Source organism: Diceros bicornis, chromosome 21, assembly GCF_020826845.1.
Source record: "Diceros bicornis minor isolate mBicDic1 chromosome 21, mDicBic1.mat.cur, whole genome shotgun sequence".
Classification (NCBI taxonomy): Eukaryota; Metazoa; Chordata; class Mammalia; order Perissodactyla; family Rhinocerotidae; genus Diceros; species Diceros bicornis.
Window position 1 is genome coordinate 46,770,271 of NC_080760.1, and position 21,292 is coordinate 46,791,562.

The 21,292-nt window shown below is 33.5% G+C and overlaps 1 protein-coding gene across 9 annotated transcripts in view; it reads left to right on the top strand.

The window, feature by feature from the left end:
* The window catches only part of PHF20L1 (PHD finger protein 20 like 1), a 73,964-nt gene that overhangs the window by 22,837 nt on the left and 29,835 nt on the right, over positions 1 to 21,292 (top strand). For 4 of the 9 annotated variants that reach the window (XM_058564963.1, XM_058564956.1, XM_058564955.1 and 1 more), the window contains exons 5-12: positions 1,941 to 2,029; positions 2,244 to 2,333; positions 7,056 to 7,269; positions 7,849 to 7,977; positions 13,291 to 13,373; positions 16,896 to 17,148; positions 19,248 to 19,436; positions 19,707 to 19,913. In XM_058564963.1, the coding sequence (XP_058420946.1) occupies positions 1,941 to 2,029; positions 2,244 to 2,333; positions 7,056 to 7,269; positions 7,849 to 7,977; positions 13,291 to 13,373; positions 16,896 to 17,148; positions 19,248 to 19,436; positions 19,707 to 19,913 (1,254 nt within the window). The remainder of the gene's footprint in view (positions 1 to 1,940; positions 2,030 to 2,243; positions 2,334 to 7,055; positions 7,270 to 7,848; positions 7,978 to 13,290; positions 13,374 to 16,895; positions 17,149 to 19,247; positions 19,437 to 19,706; positions 19,914 to 21,292) is intronic. The other 5 variants (XM_058564957.1, XM_058564958.1, XM_058564959.1 and 2 more) reach the window with 5 other exon arrangements.

The window sequence follows — 21,292 nt, forward strand, 5'->3', positions numbered from 1 at the left end:
TTCTGTTGGATAATAGGATCCACCCAAAACAAAACAAAGCAAAATTAAACAACGCTCTCTATTTTAATTGAGTGGTTTCTTTAAGTGTGGAGAGCTTTGGGACTTTCCTTCCATGCTTAAAGTTCCTTGGGAGTATGCATATACAAGTATATGCATACACACATACAACACACTCAGAAACAAAACCACTCTCATTCTTTATCCTATCCCATTTGTCCATGGGCTTGTAATGTAGAAAATTAAGCTTACATTAGTGGAAGAGTGATGGAACTGATTGTACTCTCTGTCATTTCAGAAGTGGTTTGAGTGAGCCCTCAGTGAAATGTTAGCAGATATAATTTGCTTTTTTAAAATCTCCACTAGATGTATTTAGTTTGTGATTTCTGTATGCCCTATGTGGTGGATGAGCCCCTCCCCCCTAAAAAAAAAGACAAAGGAAGCACTCAAGGAGCCTTTTATTCACTGCAAAAGCTAAACAAAACTAGCAAATATGACTATTCAAGTATTTGTAATGTGTCTTAGAGAAGTTGAAGAGAAGGGGCAAATCAGGGTAGACAGGAGAGGTCAGGGAAGTTTTCATATTATGGGTGGGATTTGAAGAGCTGATCCGTGAAGAGTGGGGTGGAGTTAGGAAAGGGGGAAGGGATCACAACAGAGGACGCAGTGTGAGCCACAGCGGGGAGGGATGAGGGCTCCTCAGCGTAGTGAGGAGCCTGCTCTTGCCTGGAATGCCATGTTGAAGATGGAAGAGGACAGTTGCAGGAATGGTGGTAGCGTAAGGTGTGTGTACGGTTTGACAGTCTCAGAATTTTCCCAGTGTCTTTATATCCTTGCTAGTCAACTGATAGTTTTATTCATAACTTAGGTTTAGATCTTTATATCTGCGGTATTGTGCATTAAGCTAATTATTGAAAGATATGTAATCAAATGGTGTTATTCAAGTTACAAAAAAAATCTTTGCACGTACGTCACTGGCTTTGATGCCAACTTCAAAGCCAGTAATACCAATGATCACATTTATTGTTTATACTTCTCTTGTAAAAGTCAAATATCTGTTTACTTAAAATGGCACTCTGCCCTCATTTGTACAGGAAATGATAGAAAAACATTGGAATTTCCGTTAGTATAAAAATCTATGTGATTTATATGTTTTCTAATAGTACTGACTTTTATTGACTTGAAAGCATGAAGTCTGTAAGAAAAAGGGAATATGCTTCAAATAGTCATGCAAATAGAATCTTGAGTCTTAAGAGCAGGGTGAGTTAGTGGGAAAGGCGTGGGGTTGGTGGTGGCAGTTATGGCTGTGCAGCTGCTTAGCCGACTGTCCCTGGATGCAGCTTTTAGCCTCCCTAGAATTCAGTGTTCTAATCTGCACAGGACGACTTGAATCTAGATCTGTTAAGTATTTTCTAGCTTAAAAGCCTGTGACTTGATAATTCTTATTTGCCAGTTCATTAATATTGCCCAAGGAATAATCCTTTCCTTGGAAAATAATTTTTTCCCTATATCAGATCTTTCTCTCTGTTATTTGGAAAGAAACTTTGAAAGAGAGCAAATGATAATTCTTAAGAAGTATTATACATTTTTGTAAATAATGATTTTATTTTTGTCAGGTATATAATAACATACCTGACCTGTTATTTAAACATATATTTAAATTGTTACAAAATAAATTTTAAAATCCTTCAGTAAAAATCAGAATTACATGCAAATAACTTCTCAAGGTTTAATTGGTTTACTTTAAGGGAAATCAGAGTTGTTTTTAGGGAAAAGAGGGAAAGAGAAAATAACTTAAATTTTATGGCATCGTTAACAGGGGTGTATGTTTGCAATTATTGCAATCAGAGAGTATTTCCATCAGGGCATTACTTGTTAGATTTCAAGTGTTGCTGTAAGACTGAATTATATTTCCTAATGATTCTGACTTGCTCCTATTTCAGGAACATTCACAGTTCAGTTTTATGATGGAGTAATTCGTTGTTTAAAAAGAATGCACATTAAAGCCATGCCTGAGGATGCTAAGGGGCAGGTAAGAGTGTTCAGCATTCCTAGCTACCCAAAGGGATGTCTTCTTGAATGGTGACTGATCAAAAAGTATGTGCATTTTAAAGTGAACTAATTGTAGGATTATGTGCTGATAGCCCCAAATAGCAGCAAGAAAAAGAAGCTGAGAATGTAAACTAAATCATACACTTGATTTTTGCCTCTCTGGTTTTAGACCTGCTAAAGTTATAGGTCACTAGTTTCTGTTCCAGGTGAAATCCCAGCATCCACTAAGCTGGTGTTGTCCTATCGACCCAGCTGGATCGTGTACCCAGTCTATGGGAAGTGAGGTAAGTGCCTTTTCTTAATTTCGTTTTGTTTTTTCTGGTATATAGTATCATTTAGAAAGTTAATTTTTCATATAAAATTTTATATTGAGTTTCTTATCTTCTTCTTTCCTTCTATAAATCATAGTCATTAACCATCCTTTAAAAGGCGCTTACCTGACACTGTAGGCTGTTTCAGGTAGGGCTCTCTGAGTCCTGTGATGTAAGCAGTGTATTACATGCTTTGTCACTGCTCAAAGCACTGCTCAGAGCAGGAATGAACGGTAAGCATTGGAGGGAGAATCTGGGATGAGGTTAAAACCACGATTACACGGGTTGAATATGTTTCCTGAAATACTGGAAAGAAAAGGTGCCAATAGAAATTTAAAATGTTTTCTTTTATGTTCTGCTGTTATTTGGGATTTTCAGCACCTGGACCTACAATTAATTTTAAGAAGTTGAAAGTAATCTATAAAAATGTCTTAATATAGAAATATGCTACATATTTGTTCCATACCATGCAGTGAAAAATGTCATCCTGAAATGTGTTGAAATCACCTGGTTAGCTCCCGTCGAGTGTATACATTTAGTAATCTAGAAATGCATACCACTGCATTTAAAAAAGTAACCCTGATGTCTTCTGAGAAGTGTGATTGTTTTAAATCACCTTGTTTTCAAAAATTTAGTTTTGAAATGATCAGGTAGCAGAGGTTTTTTTCCCCAGTTAATATGGAAATGCAATTTAAAATGCATTTTAAATTGATTTAAAATTTTAATTTTTATCAGGAAATTGCTTTGTGTCTTCCTACTTGTATGTATAAATAAAGTATTCTTTTAAGCATTCAATGTTGTGATTTCTTGGTTACTGCATAGAAAAGACTGATTAAAACATTGGGATTGGGAACTAAGTTTAATACATACTTGTTTAAACAAAATTCTCGGGTGCTTTTTGTTTTCAAACTATTATTTTGTTATTCTGGTTATTTAAATGTTTGTGAGATGGCACCAGCCCTAAAACTTTATTTTTTCCCAAAGTGAGACATTAAGCCAATTTGGTTTGTGGTAAAATTACAAGTTGTAAAAATTAATTTATTGGATGCAATATTGAATGTTTATTTATTTATTTAATTATTTATTGAGGAAGATTAGCCCTGAGCTAACATCTGTTGCTAATCCTCCTCTTTTTTGCTGAGGAAGATGGGCCTTGGGCTAACATCTGTGCCCATCTTCCTCTACTTTATATGGGACGCTGCCACAGCATGGCTTGATAAGCGGTGCGTAGGTCTGCGCCTGGGATCCAAACCCACAAACCCCAGGCAGCTGAAGTGGAGCACACGAACTTAACCAATACGCTACCGTGCCGGCCGCAAATGTTTATTTTTAATAAGTATTTTAGTCACACCATGATGTATGTTAACATAAAAATCAATGCCAAAATACAAACTACTGAAAGAAAATATGAGTAGCTGTATATTTCTTTTAATTTTACCTATTTCTTCATAATTTTTAATTATAAGCACATTGAAAATATTTGTAGAATTTTTTTTTTATAAAATGCTCTCATTGTATGAGTGTCTTTTTTTCGCAACAAGTTTTTGTTTGACCTGTTTTCATCTAGGAAATACACTAAATCAGGTGTTGTTTGGGCAGTGCTCAGAGAAACCAACTTTGCATATTATCTTCTAGATTTTGAGTACTTTGAGAATTCCTTTATGAAGATATACAGTAAATTTTTTTTTTTACAAAACAAAAGGCATCAAATAAATGCACTATGGAAATACTCTTCTCTAAACTTTCTGTGGCTTTTTCTCCTTGAGAGTGTACTGATACAGAATTTACATTGTAACTCACTAGAGTTAAAGAGTGAGTTCGCTCATAAGGTCCATTGTTATTTATAAAACATTTTTTGCATATTTTGTTTTATTGGATTTTCATAGCAAATCTTTTGACATAGGTACGGCTGATATTTCTATTTCACAGTTGAGGAATTCAGAACTTAGAGAACTGAGTGATTTACTTTAAATTTCACTCAACCATAATGTGCAGAGTGACTAAACTCAGATCTGATTTCACACTGGGCTCATTATAGTACACTATTATCTACAGCGAACTTTGACACATATCATTAGTTCTAATTCATGGACGGATCATACCAGCTTTTTTTTTTTTTGAGGTAGATTGGCCCTGAGCTAACATCTGTTGCCAATCTTCATATTTTCCTTTTTCCTCCCCAAAGCCCTAGTACATAGTTGTATATCCTAGCTGTAGGTCCTTCTAGTTCTTCGCTTTGGGACGCTGCCTCAGCGTGGCTTGATGAGCAGTACGTAGATCTGTGCCCAGGACCCAAACTGGCGAACCCCGGGATGCCAAAGCAAGGCGCGTGAACTCAACCACCACGCCACCGAGCCAGCCCCCACACCAGCTATTTTTGATAGTGAATCTTTCTTATTTAAAAATAGAAGAGCAAAATAATGAGAGAATTCTTTAATCACACAACTGCAATGATTCTCGTGATTAACAAGTCATATGATCAAGAACTGTTTTTTTATATCTAATGTCACTTTTTCAAGGTACAACATGAATCTCTTTCTCCTAGTTTTTCCTTTATTGGAGACAGAAAAAAAATAGGGATGGAACTTAACTCTGGCATTTTTCAGCATTTCTCTAACAACTTAAAATTTTCCTGCAGTGTGGAACCCAGAATTAAGTGCTCTCCTCTTAGTAGGATGCAGACGTAGGATCTCGGCTGAGTTGAGCGCTTCTCTCCACTTGTCTGGTTGTGCTTGCTCTGGTTTCTCTTCCTCCTTGTTGATTGCTAGCAGTCTTTTCCATTGCTGGTGCTTTCTGTTGTTACTGTTGAAGTGTAGGTCTCAAGGCTTAACGTAGCCACAGTGCTTTTAGCCGCCCCGATTGCTCCCTGACCTGTGGACACCCCTTCCCCTTCGTGTACATGTGGACCGCCACTGCCGTGCCTTTCTTGAGTGGTTCTCCTTTTGCTTGGGGTGCCCTTTCACTTCTCCTCCTCTGCCCTTTTCCCTGGTCAGTTCCTACTTCAGGGTTCAGCTAGTCTACCATTTTCCCTGAAGCCTTCCACTGGTCTTTCTCTTCAGTCAAAATTAATCTTTTCTCTTTTGTTCTTTCATAATATTTTGTTTATTTCCCTATGTTATCCCTTCTGTCACGTTGTCATATAAGTTAATTTTATTTGCCTGTCAATTCCTTACGGGCAGAACCAAAAAGGAAGTGGCTGTAAGTAAAACTGGGGTTGGACAGTACTGGTGCATCTGTTTGTTGTTGTTTGTTTGTTTGTTTTACAAACTAGAGATATAAACCTTTTTTTCACAACTTTGTCATAATTCACTTTCTTATAAGACATGTATTGGGGACATGGTTTAAAATACTGGAAAAACTAGATGTTGGGTGTCTTCCAGGCAGGAGCAAAGATGTGGTCACTCTAGGGCCGAGGTGTTCCTGGGGTTTTCAGGCAGCATCTTTTAGCACCTCTTGTCTTATGAATGCTTAGCATGGTTCCTGGCATATGTAACGGGATATTCAATAGAAAATTGGTGAATGAATGAATGTGTTAGGTACAATCACATGATGTTTTTAGTTCATTTCAGTCATGGGGGAGAAAGAGAGATTTTGTTTGTTTTTAACGGCTTATTGTCTTCACCATATGTTTTCAAAACGGGGCAGCCTTCAACCTGTATTGCTTGATGACTTATGTTTGTTAATGTAACCCATGAAATGCATTTGATGTTGTGAAATTGTTTTTAGTTGCTTGAACTAAGAATTTAATGTATTACGGTTGTATTGGGATTGGTGGTCTGTTTGACAGCTTAGTGGCCTCAGTGAGAGATGAACTCTGTAGAGATAAATATTTGTTTTAAAAAATCTTTTTTATTGTGAAAATTTAAATGTTAGTACCACTTCTTTACATCTTTCCATATTTTTTACAATAAGCATTTTTAGTTAAGAATAAATAGTAAAATTATTTAGCAACAAACTAAAAAAATTAATACAGGAAAAATAAATATTCACATCTCAGAAGAATGGTAACTAACACAGACCCAGGAAGTTGTAGAGGGAAGGATGTTAACCTGGAGCCGGACAGTGTGTACTTCATCTTGGTCAAGTCAAGTGGCTCTTTTTTTCTTTCACTAGTACTGTTAAGCTGTTGTGATAAATTGGTATCTGAACTTTAAAAGCTTTAAAAAAAAAAAGTCATACCTTGATTTCTATGAAATTGACCATACTTTGAGTGGTACAGTGTTCCTAATAAGGAATAGTAATTTGCACAATGGGAATACATTTCTTTTAATCTTTGCAAAATTGCAACATAATCATTTTTCTCTTATTTCTTTTACGATCTGCCCTATTACAAAAAAGAAACACAATTCACCATTTAAACTCTAAAGTACTAAGGCAGAATGTCATATAATATTACACATTTGTCATAGGTTTCTTCTATTATTTAGATTTTATTCCTGAGAAAATATGTCAAAGGAATAGTTGTTATTGAATATTTTCCTATTTTATATAGGGTTATACAATCCAGCTAACCCATTATATTATTGTTTGATAATCTACCAGGTTGATGATCTACCTTGTAGATATAGTTAGTCCGATTTTTATATTTGTGAGTGAAAGTAGCTTTGAAAGTGTGATACATGTTTTTATTCATTCATGTAATTAAATTTTGATTAATTTTTAATGCTTTCCGTGTTTTGTGTTTTTCCTTTGGAGGATTGGATAGCTTTAGTCAAAGCAGCTGCTGCAGCTGCAGCCAAGAATAAAACAGGGAACAAACCTCGAACCAGCGCTAACAGCAATAAAGATAAAGAGAAAGAGGAGAGAAAATGGTTTAAAGTACCTTCAAAAAAGGAAGAAACTGCAACTTCTGTAGCCACACCAGAAGTTGAGAAGAAGGAAGATCTGCCCACATCTAGTGAAACATTTGGTACAGAATATGTTCTTATGTTCATTCCTTATGGCAGTAGTAAACTCACATAGTGAATAAGTCAGACCCCTTGGCTACCTGTATTGTGAATGTATAGTTAAATTATTAGGCTTTTTTCCCTAGGGTAATATGATGGTTAATTTTTCTAGCATCTTAACAAATCTGAAGATTAATGGTCTAATGTGGGTACTTGATGGTGGATGCCCTCAATATTCTTGAATAGAAATGAGTTGAGATTTTAATTTGTAACTTCTGGGTAGTAAGTTTTTGGTTTTTTAGTTTTTTTTTGTGTTTTTTCTTTAACTTTTTAAATGCTTCTGCATGTATATCACTATGTGATATGGAAAAAGCAGTAAGTCATTGGATTCCTGCTTTTCTTTCCTAAAGAATAACTGCTTAGTAGTTTATTTATATATTAATATCGGTCTGGAGAGATTTGTGTTTTTTAAAGTTCTATGTCAAGCACTATATTAAAAAAACTAAATGCAAAGTATTTTTAGTATTTTGCTATTTAAAAAAAATATATGTGTTTTAACTTTGGATTCTAGATAAACTCTCATATATATATTCTATTAAAAGTAGGACTTCATGTAGAGAACGTCCCAAAGATGGTCTTTCCACAGCCAGAGAGCACATTATCAAACAAGAGGAAAAATAATCAAGGCAACTCCTTTCAGGCAAAGAGAGCTCGACTTAACAAGATTACTGGTAAACTACAATGATTCTTTTTGGGGGGAATGGAGGGTTTGATTTTAGAGTAGTTTGTTTTTAATAAAGCAAAATGTGTCTTTTGGTTTAGTGTAACTAACTAGTTAATAAGGAAGACAGTTGCTTTATGTTTCTTCAAGGTCATCGTCTTTCAATACTGTCAGCTTTTTCTGTTGTGAAATGTGAAAAATATCACATATCTTCTACCTACCTCACAGGGCTGTTGTGAGGATCAATAGGATCAAATGTTACAAAACTCCATAGTTTTTAAATCACCTTGGTGGTAGGAATAGTATCTATAAGAATTGAATTATCTGCTTTTGTCAACCTGTGGTGACATAATGTCTGAGGTTCTAAATGTTATTATACAAACATTCTTACTCTTGACCAGTCTCAGTAAGGATGGTACCATATATGGTTGGAAAGATGGATACTAAATTAAATTCAGTTTCTGAATCTGTTAATTCCCAATGTAAAAGTACTTCTATATGTTTTTCTAATTTCTATCCTTATCTTCAGTTGGTCTCTAGTATCTGGGCTTGTTTCTCTGTGCTTTGTTGTAATTTAGAAAGTAGAGTGGTAGGGTGCTGAAAAACACGGAATATCTTAGCCTGGGTAGTGTTCGTAGAAGAAGGGATTTAAGTTTTAGAATTGGGGCCAGTCGTAGTAGGCCCCATCACTTCCAAGACCTATTCAGCCTAATGATTATAGTCTTTAAAAGAAATTGTGAAGATATTTAATTTTTAATTTTTCTGAGTATATGTTAAAAGTGGAGCTAAAGTACTTTATTCAGTCATAGGTTCTTATTTTAAGGACAAAATGGTTTTTAGTGCCTTTGGCCTGATAAAGCTATATAAACGTTTGTTGGCATTCATTTAAATAATTTGAAAAAGGTTGGTATCATTGACAGATCCAAGAATAAATGTAAATTAAACATGTTGACCATTTTCTAAAGAGTGGAGGAAGCCCACTGAAAGATGAGTCTGCAGCTGAAGGTTCTTTAGAACCGTTTTATTATAGTATTCATCTAAGTGATTATAATTGGTTTCAACAGGTGAGAATGTTTAGTCTTTCCACTTGTTAATATTATTTTTGTGCCTTTCTCTGATAAAGAATATATTCAGCCCCAGGACAGGAAATATTTCAAATCAGTTCACCCATTCCACCTTTTCCTTAGAAACTGTTAGCTTTGGAGAAAGCCACAATGTTATCCAAGTGATTATTATGATGGCAACTTGAGACTTCAGTTTTGCCTTAGAATAATGGAATCAAGTGCTTTGTACTGTGGGAGAAGTTGGAATAGGACTTGTAACTCCTGTGATACCAAGATTGAAACAACACTGTTGGAGGAGCCAAGATCAAGGAAGATGGAAATGACACTGACACTGCAATTGCCAGCTTACCAGCATCACGGTTTTTCCTACAATCTGGATAACCGGATTTTAGTTTCAGTCAATATACTCTGACATGTGCCTTACTGGACACACAATGATGCATTATCTCCACATGGCCTTGAAAAGACAATAGTGGGAAAAAAAGAACTGTTTTACCATGTGCTTCAAGGAAGTTCTAATATTGGTTGCTTAGTAACACCCTGTGCTCCTGTGGAGGGACTGTGTCTTCACTTCCCCTTGTGAATCTCAAATGGACAAGTGATAGTTTGGTAGCAGTAGAAGAGCATAAGACTTTGCGAAAGTGAAACCGTTATGATCTTTTACCTTTATTTACTCAAAATATTTAAATGTATGTTAATCCTTTTAATAGTTCATCTCTCTGCGTCTGTTTCTGATTTGGTCACAACTATATCATGCAAAATGACAACAGATCCTATAAGATTGTCTTTGATGGTTGAAACTCAGGCTTGCCTCTATACAGTAAATTTCATTTGTAGACCATAAAAAGAGATGAGAACTAATGTAAAATAGTGATTTTGTTTCAGAATTATGGTGTATTTTAAATTTATCATGCTGATTTATATGTGTGTTTTTGTCCCTTTACTCCTTAGAGGAATAGGGCTGCGATCATGGCAGCATCTCAGCCTGCTCTGATGTATTTCCCCCAACTCCATTTTATTTATTTTTTAAATAGTTCTAACTGGATATAAGTGGACCAGCCACTGGATAAATTTAATTTATGTATTTATTCACTCTCTCTCTGTTCCCCTCCCCATATACATACCCTACAGAGATTCTAAACCTGATTCCTCTATAGGGAATGGTATAGGATGGCTTTTTTCAAAGTTTCCAAATAAGTAGACATTGAAATTATAGTTGCATAGTATATATACGTGTTCTTCCAGAGTCTTATTTTTCATTATGTAATATACCTTATTGACGGTTATATACTTTATGCATACTGATTTAGAATACACAATTTTACAAAGAGAATCAAGAGTCCATACTTTGGAACAAAGTTGCAAGCAAACTGCAAGCAAATTTGGATAGACTTTAAAATACAGGTTGTTAAGGGAGTAAAAGAAGAAACATCAGCAGTTGGTACATGGTCTGTTTGTAGTAGTTCTAGGAGTTCCTACAAGTTCAGCCAGCTTAGATTTGTTTGTGCAGCTTAAGGAATTTTAAAAATAATTTTGAAAACCCAGAGGTTTGAATTGACCAATAATATCTTATCGATAATAACATCAGGAATATTTGATGCTTAATCGCAGCAAGAATGTTGTGTTTTGGAATCCTTGGATGAAAAGTAAACCACGAATTTAACTTTGCTCTTTCTTTCCTCCCCTTGGCCATTCCAGGGTGCTCTGGTCTCTATTTTGTTTATTCCTGTTGGCAGCGAGAGACCAACTGTATATTTCATAGCTGAAGTAGATTAGAGTATTGAGAAATTTTAACTTTGTTGGTGGGACTCATCAATACTTGATATTCTACTTCTACCTGATATTTAAGTAATTTTTTGAAACTATATAATGCATTCTGTTAAGATAATTATAGATATGTTCTGCTGGAGGAGGAACTGTTAGTAATATATTGATAATTAATACATATTTGTGAGTAACTAAAGTTAATTTCATTTGTATCTATTTTTTTTCCAATTCTTCTCATTTTCTAAGGGTATTACATTTCTGCCTGGAATGTTTGCAGGTCAAGATAACAGATTTTGGACTGCCTCTTAAGGCAGCAGTGGTCAGAGTCCTCTCCTCAAGGATGTATTTTATTTTTTGTCTCCTTTTGTTGTTTATATTTGGTAATTCTTTTATAAGTTGGTATGCATATAAAGTATGAAAAGCTTTTTACTGATCACATTTGAGGCTTTTGAATTCACTAGACACTAAGTATTTTCTCATCTCATTTTAAGTAGTTTTTATTAAATGCCCCATTACTTTTTTATAAGAACATTACAAAGCTTTATTTTTCCTTCACAAACCATTAAAAAGGAATTGCTTTTAATTAACTTGGTTTGTAATATCCTAATTTAAATTCACAGAGTGCGGCTGAATTATTTTGTTTCTTTTAAAATTTGTAGTACCTTATTTCTACTGTTGTAGTTTGTGATTTATTCCACCTATTGATGAGATTTAAAAAGCATCTCCACCACTTATATGAAAGGAAACAAAATATAAGATATATTTAATAGATTGAATAATAAATATTTGTCCTGTTTGAATAGCCCTTAGAAGTAGAACTTCTACTCAGTTCACTGCAAAAGAAGAACTTGATTCCCTAATTATTTTTCTTTGTATTTCAGTAGTATTGATTCTCAAAAATATTAGCTAGTGAAGAACCTGTGAGGGTGGTTTTAAATGTTGAAGGAATACTCCATGCCACATCTTTTTCAGTCATCTAAAATTATGTTCAGAAGTTTAATGTAATGAGGATTGAATTTATGGTTTATAAACTATTTTTGTAAAATTATTTATATATTGGGGTTTTTTCCCCATTTAAATATACACTTGATATTGTGTGAGCCTTGAACAAACTATGTAGATTGTTATCTCAAACTGGACCAAATATCAGTTTTAATACCATTCATTGATGTATCAAAATCATTGCTTTACACTCAGCCTTTTCTATTCTCAATTACAATTCCAAGTGCTAGGTATTCAACTTTCCAATCAAACAGAGGTGCTTTTTGCCTAATTTAATACTTGGCCCTAGTACTGCTGTAAGAATACAATTTTAATATTTGAATTTCTGCTTAGATTGCTTAACATCTTTGAGATAGTTATCTGAAAAAGTCAAGAGATGTTGCCAGATGGATAGCTCAAAGTTAGGGGCATTTGGGGGCACCTTTTTTCTCCTGTTAAATATGTTATAGATAGCTTCAATAATGTAGGTGGTATAATTGTTGCAGTAAGTTTACTATTATGTTGTTGATTATTAAACATGCTTCCTTTGAAGCAAAGATTTTGTGTGGCCAACTTTGAAATGACACAAAAATGATTTTTGGTGACATTTTATGTGCTTGGTGGCCATAAGCAAAAATAAATACCATATAAGGGTTATAAACCTGCTTCATTGAAGTTACCTGTCAGGTGCTTAGCAAAGAATCTTGACCAAGTAAATGCCTTTAATTTATAAATTAAAGCAGAGTTTTAATGCCTTGCAAAGTTAATTATATATACTCCAGTTAAAATACTCGGTCTTCTAAAATTGAGAATTAGTGGTATACATTGAAGAAAACTGGAACTCCCAAATTATTTCATCATTTGTAGAATGAGTCTATAATAGTAGTAAGTTCAAATGTTGTAGGAAGGACTCACACTTTTTTCCCCATTAACATAAAATGGATCCATCAGTGTTTTGGGCACTTTTGTAAAAAGATAAGCTACAACTGAGTATAGAAATAAACCTACAAAGCTTAGGTTAGAGGATCCAAGTGAAATTAAAAATCAGGAGCATTTTTTTTAGCTAATAATACAACAACAACAAAAGTCTGATTTTATGTTTTAGATGTTTGGAAGGATTTCTCATATCTTAATTCTGTATTTTATTTCAGTTGTATAGACAAAGCCCATATTCTGAGTATTAACTATCTAAGCAGTCTTAGGTTTCTGAACATTAAGCCATAGAAGTTTAAATTTTTATAGAATAAATGTGTATGCATGTGGTTTTTAAAGGATATCTTTAGGAGTAATATAAAAAATGAACAACTATGTAACTAACTCTCAAGTTCTAATTCAGTCCCTTGAGTCTTTATTAAGGGTCTTTGTATTTTTGACAAGTAAACTTTGAGAATATTTACTTCCTATATATTAAAAAGGATGGGGGATTTCAACTGCTAACACTTTTGAGAAGTTAATTAGGGTAAGAGTCAATATTTTTTCTAATAAGCAATTTCTGTGCGATTTTTCTCAAGGTTTGTTGGCATCCAAAGCTGTTGGGGTGGATGGTGCTGAAAAAAAGGAAGACTACAGTGAAACGGCTCCAATGCTGGAGCAGGTATGAAATGGTAGCATTTGATTTTTTTCAAGGTTCCCAACTGGAATGATCACGGAGCTATAGTATCCATGTAATTGAAATTGCCGTTTTGATCAGATGTGAGAATAGGAAGCTACTTAATTGATGATATATTTTTAACTTTGCCTTCTCCAAGGTATACAGAGATAAACTACAGACTTCTTTAGCATTTGTTTTCGATAGACTGGCATTAAAGCCTTTGTCTCCAACATTTGAAGGCCTGGAGACAGGCATCCCAGGGTATAAGCTTCCAGCTGGATCACCTTTAGCTTACAAAAAAGACCCTTACACAAATACTTTTCATTTGTGAGTTAAAACAGGGTTTTTTGACATCTAATAAAGCTTCTTTTGTAAGAAGTTTCTTTTATATTGTAACAATTGGTGTTGTTAGACTGACTGTGTTTTATGAATTGATCAATGAGCCATACATTTTTGCTAGGATGTATATTTTAATAACTACAAAAAAAGAGAATTTAAAAAAACTATTAAGGGTCTGTCTTTAAACCACCTAATAGAGGAATTTAAAAGGAAGGTTGCAGTTGCTAGATTTTGCCTTGGCTACCTTCAGATTCCCTACAATACCTGTACATAATGAACTGTGCATGCTTTTACATTTTCTAAGGGCTTAACTTCTTGGGCACTGTAAGACTATAAGAACACAGTAATAGCCATAACTGGATTTCCTTGGTTCTCCTGTTTTAAAATCTGAGCCTTAATGTAGTTTTAATATATCCTTTTTGTATTATTTTCATTTTCTTTATTAGTAGCCTAATAAAGAAGACTTTAAAATGAGTATCTTTTGCTCTTCTCTATATGCGTTTTAAAAAATAGTCCAAATTTAATTGATATTGTATTGAGTTTTTCAGGGTTATTTCAGGCCTGATTTGATAACAGTGCATTGTTTTGGTGCCTCCATTAATGTTGTATTTGATCAATGGTCTTTTAAATTGATTAATATGTCAGCGAATCATACTTCTGATTTTCTGTGATCATCAAACGGTTAAGTCTCTGCCATTATTGTCAGTATATCAACCAAATTTTAAATAACTTTTTTACTGTGTATTACTATATTCAACATCCCAGATAATAATGGTATTTTGTATTTTCACCACTGTTCATGGTATTCTCAGAATGCAATAAATCAGGGACTTGGGTAATAAAATGTTTCTGGAAAATTCATTACAATGTCAATCTTTCATTATGCACAATCCTGCCAAGGTGAATGTGATTATGAAAATTACTTATTATATGTGGAAGTTAGTGTAGAGGGCAGTGCCCATTTCAGAGAGAGGTACAGAAAATAACATTTTGAAAGTGAGTTTAAAGAAAAGGAAGAAAGAAAAATTGAGTAACTCGGCTGTTTCTATTTGCCTAATTAAAACATCTTTGAGAGTCCTTGCCAGTTTTGTAACAAAGAGGCCAATAATCATTAATGAAAACTTTGTAAATTATTTTAGATTTTTAAGGAACGTCATGCTGTTCCCTTTTTTATTTGTCGTTCAGCTTGATTTCAATGTGAAAATATTTTGTAATCAAACTCTTAATTTTTATGCTAAGTGTTTGCCCTGCTTCAGAGTTAAAAAGCCGAGTTATAAAACTTTTAATTATATCTCAGTTGCTATCAACAGTCGACTTAAAGGAGAGGTATTGATTGTCGCTAACCTCTGTTGTCCTAATGAGTAAAATAATGTCATTCGTGACATAGATCTATTTACAGGCCTATAGCCAAAACTTACTATGTTAATGAATTTATTTTATTTACATTAAAAAAAAATTCAAACTCTGTGGTCTTGAACCCCAATTCTTACATTATTAATTATAGATTATTTAATTGTATTAGGGAATTGTCATGTTATATTTACTTTTGGATAAAACCTGCATTAGATGCTTAATTCAGTAAGTTTTTAAAAATGTTAATTTGTCCTTGTTTAGAAGTTAAGCACCTTATCAAGATATTAATTTAAGTTTTAAAATCTTGTTTTATAACTTTGTAACTCGAGAGTAATGGATGCTGTAGTGATGTCTCTCACATATGTGAAGATGAACAATAAAATTGTTTATTTACAAGTAATGGCTCTAATTACTTTTCTGGCAACACCTTTTATGATAAGCTTAGGAATCCTTTCCATATATGGAGTACTTTTTCAAATGATTAATCTGCACTTATACACGTGTAATGAGTAAATTCAAGAATAGAAATGATGACAACTGAATGGGACCCTTCACACCAGCCCTTTTATGTGGTGTGTTCAACATGCCATCTATAGAGCATTCAAAAGTGCCCTGCTTAATACCAAATGCACACTTTTTTCCCACCAGAATTTGAGCACCTTATATTTTAGTGGGAACAGAAAGCTGTTTGGTCCCCAGACAATGATCTTTCATGTACCAGAGAACTGCAGACTGCAGACCTGATGGTCATCCCTCGCAAAAGATGTAGAAGTAAAAAGGTTTCTTGAGGACAAGCATGTTGTTCATAGTGCTAGCAATTTGATTCTTTCTAGAGGCTTATCTTAGTATAGCTTTAAGAAAACGTGTCTCATATTTTGCTGTCAGATACGTATATCAGAAAGATACAGTAGAGGCATTCCAACACCATAGATTGCAAATCCATCCAATGTGGCTGTTCTCTGTTGTCTTTGGACACATTCACATATATTTTTACATATGTAGGAAATTTTACTGCCAAATGAATAAAGATATTCTTTATGAAAGAACTGACAAAGTTCTAATTTTTTTTTAAAAGTATCAGTTGGCAGGAAGAAGGTAAAAACTCTCATCTAAGAATGCGACGTATTTTGTTTTTAAATCCAATGTTTTTAACTTACACTTGGTTTTACTTCTTGGTTTTTTTTTTTGTTGCCTGTTTTGTATTGTTTTTTTAGTCTTTTAACTCTGTATTGCTGGTAGCTTTGATTTCATGATGCATTATGCTTATGAAACTCTAGCTTTCAGCACTAAAATGAGTTAAAGATAATGTTTTGTTAATTTGGTCATTGTTTTCCTGTTGAGATCTTTCTTTAAAGGGAAACTGTCTACTTAGACCTCCACATTCACCTTGATAAAGGAAATTATTTTATAAGAAAACATCTGAAAGTCAGAAGCTTAAGTGTATTCCTCTAATGCTCAAAAACATGAAAATTCTGTTTATTTACCTAATTATTATTATCATTGGTAATTATGGTTTCAAAAGAGGTATGTTTCAGTTTAATACTGAAGATATTTGTCCATTAAGATAACATTTTATATTCTGAAAATATCAATATTATATTTTTAAAAAACCAAGTCCAGACTAAAAGTTGACAGCATCCCATTAAAGACAGCGTATTCAACTTTTAGTTAATAATTTGTGGGGTTCCTTTTGGTTTTTCATTTGTAATAGAAATGTTATATGTTGCTTAACAATGTTTTTGGATACTAAAGTTGCTTAACAATCAAAATAGAATACAAGAACAAAAATGAAGAAACCAAAATAAAAATATCAATTTTTTATTATTTATTCAGGCGATTTCACCTAAACCTCAAAGTCAGAAAAAAAATGAAGCTGACATTAGCAGTTCTGCCAACACTCAGAAACCTGCACTGTTATCCTCAACTTTGTCTTCAGGGAAGGCTCGCAGCAAGAAATGCAAACATGAATCTGGAGATTCTTCTGGGTGTATAAAACCCCCTAAATCACCACTTTCCCCAGAATTAATACAAGTCGAGGATTTGACGCTTGTATCTCAGCTTTCTTCTTCAGTGATAAATAAAACTAGTGAGCACAGATTTTTAAAAAATAGTTACTTATCCTATAAGATACATTAAAAACAGTTTGACTGTAGTTATATTGTATTTTTATGAAGTTGCTTTTTAAAAACTCAAGTGGATATGATAGGGAAGGCTTGAAACTATTTCAGGGGCAAAAACCATATACAGTTCTGACTGATTTGTTGTACAGGGACTGTACTGCTGGTTGCAAAGCCTTACCGTTTAATAATGCAGATTCACTGTAGTTTGACTCTCCTCAACTAGTAAACCAAACACAATGAGAGGCCTGATTCATTACAAAAAAGAAAAAAACCCAGAAAGAGAGAGAAAAAGACCCAAGGTGGACGTTTGTCCTCAACTCCTCTAAGACTTTCTTCTGGATAGATTAGTTATTGTCCCCACTTGTCTGCACCCCTCTGCAGTATGTTTTTATTTGTTCTTATGCTAGGATTTAGAGTGCAAACTTCAGTTTAATCTTACTAATGAGAGAAGAGTACTTCCTTGATCTTGTCTTTGAAGATTTTACTGTTTCAATACCACTGATCTTTCAAGAGTTAACTTAGTCTTTTTAAAAATAGCCTTTCAGCATGGGTTTGGATATATAGAAAAGACAAGATTTGTGTTGACCTGTGTTTCTCATATTAGTTTAGAATTCTAAGTTAGAGACATACATAAAACAGTTACCTGCAAAGTGGGTAAAAGATACTTTTCTTTTGCTCTTCATACAGCAAATGAATTAGTAACCTGATTAGTAAATGAATATGACCTGTATCCTTATGAACTCTTCCATATTATATCTTCTACAACAATTAAAAATGTTGGTATTGAGAAGACGTTTATCAATCAAATATATTAACCTCCTCTTCTATTTAGTTGCCTCATTTTCTACCAAACCATATTTTTCAATTTTTGATCAGGTTTTGGTACTTTTTTGTTTTTGTTTCGTTCTTTTTAATTAAATGAGTAGAAAGAATGGGAACAGAAAAAATAAATTGTTTCCTCATAATAAGCTTCATTTCGTTATGGCATTTATCATGAAATAATGTCATTAGTAGTCATTACTATGTTAGATGACATGGATAAGTATTTTATTTTGAAATTGCTTTGTATTTTGGTATTATAACCACAATGTTACAGCAATTGGATTTTATTCTTTCATTTTTTTCAATTACCACCATGTCTTTTTAATTTTGATTTTTGTAAAATTACTTTTAAATACTCGAAGCATCAACCTCTGTAGACCACTCTTATTACATCCTTCTAAATGAACATGAATATATTGGCCTATGTAATCCTGTCTATTCTCAATAATCAAACATGTTTACATGCCATGTAGAAAGAAGAAAACTAAAGGTTAAAAAAGGACAGAAATTTCCAAACTTTTATGTTATAGCTAGAAGATGCTTAAATGACTCAACAAGTTAGTTAAAATAAAACACATGAGGGAAAGAACAGTGTCATATTCTTTTAAAATCCTCATTATTAGCCCATAATAAGTAGTTAAAGTTATTTGTGTTCAATTTTTTTTTAATGAATCAGGCCCAAACATATGTTTATAAAAAGCCATTGGGGGGAGTGAGGGTGGGATAAATTATTTACGTTAGTTTTACTTTGGCAAGTAAAGAACTAACTCTACAATGCGTGTCCGATTTTTGTCACCTATGCCCCCTGTTTTTTCTTTTTTCTTTAGAATTTCTAGATTTGTAATGTAGTAAAAGGGATATATATATATATATATATATTTTTTTTTTTTTAATTTTTGGCTATACAGAGACTATTTTCCCTAAGGAAAAATGGCAACTAACACAACGATCTGCAATTAAAGAATTAACTGTGGTCTGTCAGTTGGGAAACTACCTGAACTTAGTGTTCCATGTTATTTTCTTTTGGTTCTAGTAGGCTTTAGATTTTAGAAGTTTTGATTAACTCTTTGTGAATGAGGGCACAGTTTTTGCCTTTGATTACTTTTGGAACAAGCCGTTCCTTGTGGATACCTTACAACATCAGAGGGCAGAATTTGAATCATTTTTCCTGTTTATCTCCTTAAATATTATAAGATGATCCTGGCATGTATCTGCTTCGTGAACATTGAAGATCTTTTTCTAGGTCCTCCACAGCCTGTGAACCCCCCTAGACCTTTCAAGCATAGTGAGCGGAGAAGAAGATCTCAGCGTTTAGCCACCTTGCCCATGCCTGATGATTCTGTAGAAAAGATTTCTCCTCCCTCTCCAGCCACTGATGGGAAAGTATTCTCCATCAGTTCTCAAAATCAGCAAGAATCTTCAGTACCAGAGGGTAATGTATATTGATTTCCTATAGAACCAAACATAAAAGAAGATAAAGAAAACACTAATAGATAAAGATTATTAAAATATTAAGAAATTTCTGCTTTTTCTTTCTTAACATCTTTTGGACTTATAAGCGCTTCATTTATTCTACAGATACTTATTGAGTGCCACCTTGTGCCAGGCACTGTTGAACTTATGTAACACTTGAATCCACATTGATATTAACTGAGCCAGTTTACGTATGTTAATGTTCTTTTACATTCTTTATTTTGTGTAGTGCCTGATGTTGCACATTTGTCACTTGAGAAGCTGGGACCTTATCTCCCTCTTGACTTAAGTCGTGGTTCGGAAGTTGCAGCACCGCTAGCCCCAGACCCCTCTTACCATAATGAATGTCCCAGGGCAGAAAAGGAAGATAAACAGATGCTTACAAATCCTCCTTCCAAAGGAGTAACTGATGGGAGAGGAGCTCCAACAGCATCAGGTAAAAAGGATTCATTTTGCAAGTAGTTACGCTTGCCTTTATAGGGTGTAAGCATTTTGATGTCTAATTACATTATTTTAATATGTAATTCCTCTTCATAAATACTTTTAGGTAACATCTATGGGAGGTAGGGTTTCTCTGTCTAAATTCTTTTGTGTGGCTGTTTACTATCATATTCCCTGGACATACTTACCATTTTGTCACTTTAATCTCCTTCCTTCTCCCTGCTTCTTTCTCATATTGTATTTCTACTATATAGGAATTGTTAGAGCTTAATATAATTACAGAAGTTCTTGGTTTTGAAACCAGAAGATACTTAATGAGATCAATACTTAGGTTTAAGGATTTTAATAGAATTTAATGTTTAAGAAATACTTAGCTTAAATTTAACTATATACATGTATCTTAAATATAATCCCATATTTTGGGGCAGAATCTCCCAAATTTAAATGTAATTTGTTATAACATTATTTTGGGAGTCTAATATGTAAAATCAGCCATGCTGGGTAACACATTTTTGGGTTGATTGTATGTTATTTGTTATAATCTGAAACCATTTGGAGGTATTTTATCAAGTTGTTATTTTAATCTAATAGAATATTAATTTATATTTCTCTTATATAGTTACATTGTTTTATTTGAAAGTTTTATAGAATTTTAATCTCATCAAAGAGTACATATAATAAAAGGCAAATACTAATTTCAAATGCTTTTCCAGTAAATTACTAATTTGGAATTAGGCCGATGGAGGAGGTCTGAATTGAGTCAGTTCTGAAATGGAGAAAAACATAGAACTGTTTCTTAATATGCAGCCAAGAGTATTGAGGATAATTGTTTTTAATAGCATCTGCCCTGAAATCACTTTATCTATCAACTTCTTGAATGAAGCATAAAATAGAGCTTGCTCTTTTCTGATGGTGGTATATATTAAAATAAAATAATTGAAGTAACTTAAGAAACATATACGTTTTAGATTACTGCCTTTACCTTCTCATTCCTTCTTTCAAGGTAAAATGTAACTAAATATTAAATATACAATTCTCTACAGTTCCATTTTATCAATAAAGATTGAAGTTATTTTTATTTTGTACCTGATAGTGTTTCTGTATCTTGGTTTAAAAAATCAGTGCCCAAATCTGAAGATTTGTGTTTTGAAACATTTCTTGTTATTGCCCAAATCTGATCGTCTTTTGACTCTTTTTTCTAAGCCCCTTCTATCCTTAGGGTAATTTTTCCTTCCCCTTTTCCCACATGATTTCTGAATTACCATTGAGCCTTTGGGATATTTTTCCTGATCAAGGTCTTAGGCAGTTCTTTAACAATCTGGAGTTTGTTGCAGTACTGAATATATGAAAAATATGTTCAAGTTATATTGATCT